Source organism: Chionomys nivalis, chromosome 14, assembly GCF_950005125.1.
Source record: "Chionomys nivalis chromosome 14, mChiNiv1.1, whole genome shotgun sequence".
Lineage (NCBI taxonomy): Eukaryota > Metazoa > Chordata > Mammalia > Rodentia > Cricetidae > Chionomys > Chionomys nivalis.
The window spans coordinates 10312038-10324108 of NC_080099.1; the positions used below are offsets into that span (position 1 = coordinate 10312038).

The window sequence follows — 12071 nt, forward strand, 5'->3', positions numbered from 1 at the left end:
TAGAGGGAACAACAGGGCCTTTCTCCAGTTAGAGTGAGAAGTTGAGACATAACTGAGTTCTAACTAACTGGTTCCAACTCAGGCCTTTTCCAAATGCAGGGGGAAAACATGAGTCTAAGAAAGAGAGGTACGGTAGCCTTCGCTGCTGAGGCATGACTTCTGGGTGCCATCTTTCATGCTTTTGGGGGGGCAAGAAGTATGGGCCTGGATCAGAAGACCAGACCCTCACCCAGGTGGACAAGTAGGGCCTCCCCGTGCTAGAGGGTGTGGTGCAATTTTTGGGTTCCACCCTAGCACCAAACACAGAGTGACTTTACCCAGATCCCAAGCTCCAGAATTACTAGTCCCTAGTTCTGATTACAACATACACTCCAGTCCTAAATGTGATGAATTCGTAATAAAGATACACTAAGTCTAAATCCAAGAAGTCTCTTTTACTTTGCCTTGAAAAATATTTCATGATGTTTATTTTTTTCCAATGTTCAAAATATGCAGATGAGGAAATGCTGATGGTACTTTAAAAAAAAGTCTCACACCTGAATCAGATGTTTCGAGAACAATCCACCTACAAGAGCCAAAAAAAAAAAAATATATATATATATATATATATATATATATATATATATATATATATATATATATGCGACAGATCAGAGCCACAGACCAAAGGACCATCCTGGAGAGTGGTTTCCCCAAGTGGAGTCCCTAGGTCACCTTCAGCATGTCCAGGATACCAAAAGAGCTTGAAACCCCAGGAGCCCAGGTCCCATCCCAGATAAACACACCACACAGAAATATCATGGAGTAGGGCCCAGGAATTTCAGAAATCTCTCCAGAAGACCCCTGTTAGACAGACAGGATCAAGACCACTGCCTTGTACTAGCATGATGGCGCTCAACCACTATGCTGGGAACCACTTGAACATCTTCGAGGGACCCTGGGAAACGTCCTCAAGTCTACTGTGTTTGCCTCTGGAAGACAAGGACACGACAGCAGGATCACTTACTACAGAGCTCTAGGAAATCCGAATGTGCACAAGGGTTGAGAGCCACAGTTTGGGGAGGAGACAGAACGCCTACCCCAAAGTTGCTGCATGGCCTCAGGGCAAAGAACAGTCTCCTGGCTAGGAGGAGGCAGTCACTGATTTCTGGATGTTGTAGTCAAGTTAGGTGATGGCTGTGGATATTTTTCCTTTTGTCTTTGAAATGGGAAAAAATGTCTACAAGAGATCATGCAAGAGAAAATAGAAACAGACCAGCGAACCAGTCACTAAGCTCACGGACCAAGCAAGACAGCCGAGCTCACTGGCAAAGCAAGCTCAAGTCTGCACTTGCTACCAGCAAAGGGGCTCAAATCATCAGAAAAATACTATATGATTCTGTTTATGTGAGAGCATCAGAGCAGCCAAATTCAGAGCGGGGGGGGGGCAGGAAGTGGGGACCATTAGCATGCCACAGGGTCCGAGTTTTCATTTTGCAGGATGAGAGATCTAGAGGTTAGTAGCACAGTGCAAATGTACTTGAGTTTTGCTTAAATTCATTTTTAAAATTTAAGACAGGGTCCCTACATCCCAGGCTGGCCTTGAACTTGCTATGTAGTCCAGACTAGACTTAGACTCCTGGTCATCCTGCCTCTGATTCCCGAACACTGCAATTGCGGGTCCCAGGATTACAGGCACCAGTCATGGATGTTCTGAACATTACTGTGTGACTTTCTGTCAGTGCCAGGGGCTCCGATCCTTCCCCCAGAGAAAAGACAAACCATCTACTGAGAGTCTGGGAACACCTAACTGCGTATTCTGGGGGTATACTAATGGAGATCCCCATGCTGGTTGTCACAGACGCACAGAGGGGAGAGTGTGTGACCCACTCCACAGAGGGGATGTAGCAGGAGTCATAATTTATAGAAGTGACCAGATAAGAAGAGAGGGGAGGGACAGAGGAGTGGGACCATTCCAATCATCTAGCCTCTTGCACAAAAAGCACAGGACTAACAGAAGAAGGCAGGCCCACAGAGGCAGGAGGCTCTCTAGAAAGAAAGAGAGCCTGCTTGTGGCATGGCCTGTATGGTTTGACTGAAAATAAACAAACAAAACTAAAACTTGGACTATGTGGTACCAGCAGCAATGGGTCTCACAAAAGGTATTTTGAGATGCTAATTCTTAGAATAAATGAGGATCCCTCCAAAGAGCCCAAATTATAGCAGTGACAAAAGCAGATACATGGAGGGAATGAACGCCAGGGATATTTGTGCTGGAATTGAGAACCAATACGCAGTATGGAGAAGGAAGATGTCTGGGCAGAGAGAGCCTGCGCTTGCCCAGTGTCTGCACTTTGGTAACTGTGCCAAGCATTGTGCAACACTGTGTCACTCACTCCTGGAGACACCAATGGCCTGAGGTTCTTGTCTGTTTTAGATGTGGGATCAGAGCCTCCAGAGGCTTCAGGTACTCCCCAAGGTCACAAATCCACTAAACAATGGAAGAGTCTCTGAGTGCAGACTCTTCTACCTGTGTCAGTGGAGGACAGACAGGCTGAGGTCCGAGATACCATGCAGAGGCGGATGCTCAGAAGGCCCCAGCGGACATGCTTCTGGTGCTCCTGTTAAGAAAGCCCCAGGAGGTGTCATAGAGGATGAGGGATGGGGAACATGCAGAGAGACATTGCAAGGCTGGGCTGTATCAGGAAGAAACAGAGCAGGAAAGAGCATGAGGACCTGGAGGCAACCTTGTCAAATATTACATGGCTGTCAAGGATGAGACCAAAGGCACAGTGCCTTCTTTGGCAAAGGCTTGCTGCTAACCTTCAGGATTCAGGTTTGATCTTTCTGTCCTTCCTCTTCCTTCCCCTTCTCCTCTCCCTGATAACTGGGAACCCGGCCCTGAGAGTCCTCTACACATTGAGCTCCTGTGAGTGTTTGAGAAGGGTTTCTTTTAGCATCAGTGCACCCACATGATGGTGAGTGCCAGAAGGGCTTCTTCAACCATCGCATATCCCCTGGCACAATGAGTGCACAGTAATACATGGCTGGAGTTGCTAGGAAGCCCTGCAGCCTCTGCTTCCTTCCCAGACTCAGTGATATCTAGTGTTGTTTATGCGTCTCTGAGTCTGGGCAGAGATATTGTCACAGCAGTATAAGAAGGTTCCAGGAGCCAGCCTGACCTTGAGCCTCCTCCCTTCTGCCTGCCTAAGCACTGAGTCACCGACTTGCTGCTGGTGCTGCTGCTGCTGCTGCTGCTGCTGCTGGTGGTGGTGCTGCTGCTGTTTTGCTATCTTTCAAGCCCGGAACTGCATTTAGCACAGAGGAAGACACAACAGCTGAACAGCTACATGGTTCGTGGGGAATTGATGACCTTAAATCAGAATTTAACTGGTGGTCTGCATTGTGGGACAGGATGGGGCAGAGAGGTCCCAGCCTCAATGTCCAGGTCTCTCTGGACCTTTGATAAATGTTACACACACTGACTAAGGCAGAAAGCATGTAGCCTGGAAGTCAGGGGACTGGGTGAGGCTCAGGGGAGCCTCTAACTTGCCATGTGCCCTGGGGCAAGTTAAATAAATAAGTAAAATAAAATAAAACAACTCGTGTTGTTATTTAACATCGCCCCTTTCCAGGCATCTGTCCTTGATCCAAATGTAGAGCTAGCCTTAGTTATCCTCCAGGCATAAAGACTGTTATAGAGGTCAGGCCTGGAAAGAGGCTCTGGCAAGCAGCCCTGGTTTGGAGTACAGTCTGTAGAGCTGCAGAGCCCTCCTGCCCCTCCCTGGAGGCCTGGCCACGAGCAAGTGCCCGAGCCACTGAGTCTCAGCCCTTCACCTGTACCACAACAGCCTCTTTACCTGAAGGGGTCTTGGAGTGATGGTGGGACACTGAGACGGGGGAAATGGCCGGTGCAGAGATACGCAGGAGGCGCGACGACACAGCAGCTTTCACAGTAAGGGCCACTTACTTAGATCCACACATCCTGGATGCCCCCGAGCAGTCACTGGAGAGACCCCACGAGTCCTCTCTCAGCCTCTAATTGAAGAGATAGGAAACTGACACCCTAAGGGACAGGAGGGATCTGCCTTGCAATTCAGAGGACCACTACACGCCAGAAGGATGCCCTAGCCCCCTCATGCACGGGCCTGGGGAGATCTGGATGAGCCATCTCCAGCTGGGGCAGGTTCTGAGCAACCTCAGCAAGGGAGACCCTGATGTCTGACCAGGCTGCTGCCCACCTGCAGTCCCCTATTCCCCAGATAGAGGGCTTTGTGCCTGGCAGACAGTCTGACCGCTGATGTCACTTCTTTACCAGTGGGACAAACCTGTCTTTATAAAACCTTCTAATCCTGACACTCCATGGTTTTAAGAACTGGATTCAGTTAGCTGTGGACTCGCTTAACTTAGATCATTCTTAGAACTCCCTCCTTGGCAGAAACAGCCAGAGCCCAGAAAGTCATGAGCACGACTGTCCTTGCGTGATTTATCTGGTTTATCCATGTGTGCTGCCCTGTGTGTTTCTGCAGCTGCTCCGGGACCTTCCATCCTTGCAGACTAAGGTTCGGGTCCTCCTGGGGGCCTCACAGTCAGTTGAAACTGGGTGTGGAATAAGCTCCAGGCACCCACAGGCCAGAGTCCAGAGAAAGAAGACTCAGAAAATAATCAGAGGAGGGAGCTCAAGTGGGCCAGAAGCCTCGGGGCCAGCTCGCTCCTCAACGAGGGCTGTTCTGGCACCTGCAAGGTGAGGTCCGGTGGAGGGCCTGTGTGTGACTTTCTCATAGCTGCTCCTCTAAGTGGCATGCCAGGCTGAAGTGTCAATGTGGTCTGTCTGCTCCTCTGCAGAAGACAGAGGTGACACCTCTGTCAGGGCATCGTCCCCAACCCAAACACGGACCAGATCAGAACAGGCTTCTCTAGAAATATCTAAAGAAGGGAGGGAAGAAAGGAAGGGAGGGACAGCAAGAGGAGGGAGAGGAAAAAAGACAGAAGGAGGGCATTCAGGCTAAAGTCTTCCCCCATACAATCCACAATTCCACAAGGCAATAATCCACCAGCAGTGACCATGGGATGGAAACACACAGGAGGAAGCAATGGAAGGAGTTCCAGATACGATGGCGTGTGAACCTCTCAGCCTAGGAACAGCTGGGTCCCCTAACCCCAGGCCTGGTGAATCCCTGTGTCTGAAGAACAGAAACAGCAGGGACGTTGATATCAAAGTCCCAGCTAGCTGCCATCCACCAGGCTCATGTGACAAGGAGCTTTCCAGCTGACGCTTTCCTATTCAGGAACACAGTTTAACAAGATCCTGCAGCATTTGGGGACATAGAGAGGAACAGATCTTTATAAATAACTCCTGATTAAAATGGAGCTGAAAATAGGGAGACAGAACAGGAAGCAAATTGCTAAGCACTTATTGAGTCGATAACATTGGCTTGGAGATCTTAGTGCAAATGGCTGGTCTGGTTTATTTCCTTCTTGTCAAAGGTTAAATGCTGGAACCTAGAGGCACCGAGGCTGTGTGTGTCCAAGGGCTATTTTTAAGAGGGGGATGGCTCTCAGCTACTGGAGTCTTGGGGTGATGCTAACACAGGCCTTGATGAGCTATCCCTGAAGCCTTTGGAGTCCAGCCAGGTAGACCAGGACACTTGGCCACTGTTTGTTCCCTAGAAGGGCTAGCCTCTGAGCCCTGAGATTCTAGATGGTGATTCATGGCTGAGTCCCTGGTATGCAACTTGGGCAGCCAAATGTCCAAACGAGACCTGGACTGTGCTCTCTCCTGTTAAGGGGATGGCTCACCTGCCAGTCTATTCTCAGCAGGGCCTGACTTAGCTACAAGCAAGCCACCACAAATGTGTTCTCTGGGAAGCTGAAACTGAGTGGGTGTGTGCTTATGAGGTCCCAACCTTGGAGAGTGGCCCGGGAGCTAAATGGAGGCACAGGATGGAGGCTCAGGACAGAGCTGACATTGCATGGGTTCTGTCCCTGACTCCCTCCCCAGGACCCAAAGACAAACCCTAAATCCTTAGGGAACAACAATGGCAAGGCCAGGGAACCCTGAAGAGAGGTGGATGGGAGCTGAGACACCCACGGTGGGCCCATCTGTCAGCCATAATTGCAGGTGCCTGTGTGTACTTGGAGGATGCCCCGGCTGTGCAGGTGGAGGAAGGCAAAGATCTCAGAGGGCATGGCGTGGAAGCCGGGTTTGGGCTTGACGTTGTCGTAGTAGTGGTGCATGATGTGAAAGCCCGAGGGGTTCATGGGGAAGGCCCAGAAGCCGAACAGGTGCACCTCCTCACAGAGCTCCAGCGCCGCAGTGACTAGGATGAGGCCGCTGCTAATGCGCTTTGCGCGCACGCCCAGGTTGAGCCAATAGCGTGACACGCTTAGCAGGTAAAGTGGGTGGAAGAAGTAGACCTGCTGCGGGGACCCGAAGTCATCCAGCAGGTACTTGACACGGAAGGACACGAGGGTGTTGCGTATGGTGTAGAAGGCGGGCAGCAGCACCGAGGCATTCTTGTACATCTGCAGCACCTTGAAGAAGGGCCTCCGCCACTTCTCCAGCTTGTGGAACCTACAGGGTGGCAGAGTGAGCAGCGGTAAGCTCTGCGCATCCTCGCAGCCATCCTCCCTGCCTCATCCCCTGCTCCAGCCCCAACCGACTCCACTCTCTCACCCTAGCACCCCTTCCCCACCTCTCACCTCCCACATTTCACCCCTCCCATCCGGGCTCATAGAGCGCCTAGCTTCCCCTCCCACATTTCACCCCTCCCATCTGGGCTCATAGAGCGGCCTAGCTTCCCTTCCTCTGCTTCCTTTCCTACCTTTACATAGTTATTATTTGTTTGTTTGTTTGTTTGTTTGTTTATTCATGGAGGGGGCACATGCCATAGAGCACTCGTGTGGAAGTCAGGATAACCTGACAGAATTAACTCTCTCCTTACATCATGTGGGCCCTTGTTGTGGAATAATCTTTTTGTACACTGTGAAGTAGTATCTCTCTGATTGGTTTAATAAAAAACTGAATAGCCAATAGTTAGGCAGGATTTATAGGCACAGAGGATACTGGGAAGAAGAAGGGCAAAGTCACAAGGAGATGTGGAGGACATATGACATTTTGGAAATGAGGTAACAAGCCACAAGCCTCAGGGAAGCACAAAGATTAATACAAATGGGTTAATTTAAGTTATAAGAGCTAGCTAAAAATAAGTCTAAGCTATCAGCTAAGCTTTCACAATTAATAGTAAGTCTCCATGTTGTGATTTGGGAGCTGGCTGTCGGGACAGAGAAAGACTTGCTACAAACACCATCCAACGTGGGGTGCATATTCCACACTAGGCCTGAGAAAGCTTTAAAAATGTTCCAAACACACAAAAGCAGAGCCAAACACAGCTTCCTGGTCCAGCAGTCTCTCGTGCAGGCCATGGTAAAGAGAAGCATCTCCTGGCCGCTGCCTGTGGGCTTAAGCCACCAGCACACCATGAGCTGAGCTGCGTGGTGGTTTAAGTTTAGTTCATGTAGACAGAAAAGGTTACAGAAATACAGTAAGGCAGATCCAGACAGGGAAAAACCTCCAAACAAGTTACAGTATGTTTTTAAAAAATGTGTTTAGTCTTAAAAAAAAAAAAAGAAAATGGGTATACATAGTCATAGAAAAAAGTAGTTTATAAATAATAAGATAAAATCTTTGAAGAAAGAATAAGATAATATAAAAAGGAGATAATATAAAGATGGAAGATACACAGTGAATCTGGATCCTGTATAGTGCTGTATTGACTTTAAATTTTTTGATTGCTGATGTGCAAACAATAGCTGCTAAGACACTGGATTATAAAAGACTACTAAAGACTACTAAATTAAACCAATCTATATAGTTCTAAATGTCCTAACTTCAAAATGTAAGTTAAAAAATATGCTATGTTAGGGAAGAGGTTATACTTTTGTTTCCACAGAAAATGAAAGGCTGTGGATTCCTTCAAGGTTGATAGAGATCAGGTTTGATCAGGGAAGATTCCCTAAAATCCTGGCCACAGACATAAAGAAATAAACCTAGAAAAACTACAAGACAGGTCACATATATTTTATCAGCTCAAAATAAAACAAAAAAAAATCATCTTTGGCTGGCTTGTGTACAATACACAGTCCCTAGTTGTGTTAATGCAGATGTGTATGTTACCTTTGAAAGTTTGTGTTTTCAGAACAAGGGGCCCAGACAGCACTGAAAACAGGTGACCCAGGCAATGCGGTCTCTCAGAACGTCTCTGTTGCAGTTTCCTCAGAGTTCTGTATCCAGAACAGCTTCAAGGCTGCTGGCTGACATGGTCCAGTCTCACAGACTCTCCTAGCCAAAACTTCAGATAAGCCTTGTGCTTTCTCATTGCACAGAGACTGGACAACAAATGATATAACTAATCTTTCCAGGACTTGACCATTATCTCAATTTTCTCAGGTTCCCTAAAGATGCCTTCATCTTCAGACAACAGGAAGCAGTCTAGAGAACACAACATCCATATTCCCAAGAGGTGGGTTGGGTGGTTTTTGGTAATTAGATGGGTTATAGATGTGTGTCATTGTTTAGGAGGGACATAGGAATATAGGATAAAAGACAACAATTAACCTCAAATATTTTACATTGGTATGGGTTTTGGTATATTGATACAAATTTAAAGTTATTTTTGTTATACTGAATTTATGTTTCTACTCTTGTTTGGGATATTGTATTTATGCAGCTTGTTTAAAAATGTAATATATAATTTTTAAAGATACAAGTTAGTAGTTAGTCATCTATAATAATCAAACTTATAGTTATATTAGTATATTTTCAAAGTTAAACAGATATATTTTAAATAGATAGATTGCTTTCAAACACTTCAAAGACCTAAAGGATATGACATTCAAGATGTTTTAATAACTTGAGACTTTTTATGACTGTGAGACATGTCTGCTCCTGGCAGCACCAATCTACTTCAGAAAAGGATAATGAGCATTCAAGAACCTCCAATTGGAGTTTACTTTCTTTGTGGCAAAAGCTAGCCATCTGGGCAAGAAATTGCCCTTGCATTGACTGCTGACAGTCAATCCAACCTAGACAAACAGGACACAAAAAGAAGGCAATGCTGAACTTTTCTAAGACAAGTTAGGTCAGTCCTTCAAGATTCCTGATTTACAGAAAAGTCTGTAAGATATTCTAGATTTGTAGATTGAAGATGGACACCCCAGTGTTACAGAAGAAGCTTGTGTGACTGTTCAAGGCAGAGAGATACCTCTGCCTTTTTGGAAGTGGTTTGCACCGCAAGTCCTGTTTACTCAGGTAATATTATATCCTTCTGGGTCTTTGATGGAATTGAAAACTAGATAGTTATAGTTTCTTTTAGTTATGATAGAATAGAAGATAAATTAGGTACAAAACTTTGGACTCATCAAGAGAGGATAGATAATGGAGTGTTTTCTCTAGATTTGTCAAATGTAAATGGACTAGGCATTGTAAATATAATTCTTACTTGATAACTGTTCTTATTGTATATAGTTTTACTATGTTAAAGTTAAAACCTTTCCTTTTTATTTAGACAAAAAGGGGAAATGTTGTAGAATAATCTTTTTGTACTCTGTGAAGAAGTGTCACTCTTATTGGTTTAATAAAAAGCTAAATGACCAACAGCTAGGCAGGATTTCCAGGCACAGAGGATGCTGGGAAGAAGAAGGGCAGAGTCATGAGGAGGTGCAAAGGAAGCATGACATGTTGGAGATGAGGTCACAAACCATGAGCCTTGGGGCAGCACATAGGTTAATACAAATGGATTCATTTGAGTTAGAAGAGCTAAAAAACAAGCCTACGCTATCAACTGAGCTTTCATAATTAATAATAAGTCTCCATGTTGTAATTTAGAAGCTGACTGGCAGGACAGAGAAAGACTCACTATAGGCCCTGGAGTTTGAACTCAGGTTGTCAATATGAACAAGAAGAGCTTTTGACCCCCTGAGCCATCAGATGGCTCTCAAAGATAGTATTTTCTGATAAATGGGCACAGAAGAGGCAATGAGGACTGAGTAACTAGTGTGGGGATCCGGGGAGTCAGCTGAGCTCAAGTCAGAGGATCAGGGCAGACAAGGAAGGCACAGAGGCTGTGCCTCCTACTGAAGCCTCACACTACTCCCCTGCTGCTTGCCCTAAGACTGGGAGTGACCATCTGACCCAGCCTTCTGGCCTGGCTAGGCCTCTCCTTGGTATCTTGGCTTCTGCCTACACACCCTTTCCAGTGACCATCTGTTCCTCTGTGGTTCTCTCTGCTCTCCGAAGGCTCCTGGCTATTGGCATCTGATCTAGTTTGGCGACTCCTCCCCTTCTCCTGACCCTCTTACTCACGCTCCAGCCAGGCTGAGGATGTGCAACATTGGGGTTTCAACATACTAGCTCCTGCAGACCACTCAGGCAGGCCCACAGAGGGCAGTCAAGTGAGATCTAAGACCTTTGCACGATCAAACCTCATACCTGGACACGACCTGTCCTCAGCCCACCTGAAAGGCCGCTTTCCACCTCTAGGTAACAACTGCTCGACCTACACTGCCCAAAGAAACATGATGCAGGCCCCATGTATTGAATTAACCAGAAATGAGGGAAGTTGTTAAAAATAATTTTCATGTTTTACTTAATGAAATATAAAAATACTATTATTTTAGCACGTGATTAATGTAAAAATTAATGAGATGTGTTAAGTCTCTTTGCTTATATGAAAAATTTGAGACCTGATGAGTGTGTTTCATGTAGACAGTTGGCCCATCTCAGTCAGGACCATGTTCCTAATGCCCAGTGGTTGTAAGTGACTGGTGGCCACTAACAAGGAGCACAGGTCTAGAAAGAGAACCACTGACCTGTCAATGATGATGCTGGGGTTCACGGTGACTACATCTGTCTTCTCCCCCACATCTGTGGCGTACTCCCCTGAAATGGGGGGCAGGTTGCACCTGCAGAGAGACAGTCTCACATAGTTAGGTCGTCAGCCATCTTCCGGTGACTGGGAGGGGAAAGGGATAGGAAGGAAAGGATGTGGTACAGATCAGAGAAACCACCAGTTGGGCAGAACAGCTATGTTGACTAAAGCAAAGGTCCTTCTGCCCTTTAACAGCAGGGACAAAAAAAAAGAAAGAAAGAAAAACATCCAATCTTTGGTCTCACTGAAGTTACAACCATGGAGGTATTGAAACTATCACTGAAAACTGTCCTTGAAAGCTGTGGCCATCCCTGGGTCTCTGGGAAGGTATGGCATTAAGCAGAGAAATACAGAAGCATCCCCTTGTCTGGGGTCTCAAGGTTTCTCTGAGGAAGCGATGCTTGAGCTAAGGGCAGGAATTAGCAAAAGTCTGCTGGTGGAAGGACCAAATAACCTGTGGGATATTCAAAGATACCCTTTGGGGGTGCACCGCTGAGGTACAAGGTTGCAGAAGGGCGTGCAGTGTGACCTGCAGAAAGCCCCTGAGGTAGGAATGTGGGGTCAGCAAAACCCTAACCTCTAAAACTGGGTAACGTGCGCCTTAATTGGCAGAAGGGCCACTGTAGCTGAGAATATGCTAGGAATCCTGAGATGGGAAGGCCATTCTGGACTATCCTGATGGTCCAGGGAAATCACAAGAGCCTTTGCAAAGAAAATGTGATGGCAAGGAAGGTGTGTTAAAAAAAAAAAAAAGAAAGAAAGAAAAAAAGAATGAAAGAAAAGAAAAGAAAGAAAACCCTCACCAGGGCTCAGTTGCTTGGGTTTTTGTTAGTTCTTGATGTAGTCAAGTTGATAACCAAGAATTCACATCACAAAAGGAGACATGGGGCAGGTGATGGCAATCCCAGCATGCAGGGGGCTGGGCAAAAAGGCGGCAGTTTGAAACCAGCCTGGGCTACTCAGTGAGAACTTGTCTTTTAAAAAAGAAAAAGGAAGAGAGGGAGGAAGGGAAAGTGTGTATGTGGGAGTGGGGAGAGCAGAGAACGCTACGGTGCTTGCAGCCATGAGCCAAGAAATGCAAGCAGTGTCTACAGCTGCTCTGGAGCATTCAGGAAGAGACAAGGTCCTGCTGGCACCTTAACTGCACCCCGCGGAGACATCTCA

The 12071-nt window shown here is 46.6% G+C and overlaps 1 protein-coding gene across 2 annotated transcripts in view; it reads right to left on the minus strand.

The window, feature by feature from the left end:
* Positions 1-648: 648 nt before the first annotated feature.
* The window catches only part of St8sia5 (ST8 alpha-N-acetyl-neuraminide alpha-2,8-sialyltransferase 5), a 61144-nt gene continuing 49721 nt past the window's right edge, over positions 649-12071 (minus strand). For both annotated transcript variants that reach the window (XM_057788816.1, XM_057788817.1), the window contains 2 exons: positions 10849-10941; positions 649-6553 (listed from right to left, as the gene is read on the minus strand). In XM_057788816.1, the coding sequence (XP_057644799.1) occupies positions 6085-6553; positions 10849-10941 (562 nt within the window). In that variant the 3' untranslated portion in view covers positions 649-6084. The remainder of the gene's footprint in view (positions 6554-10848; positions 10942-12071) is intronic.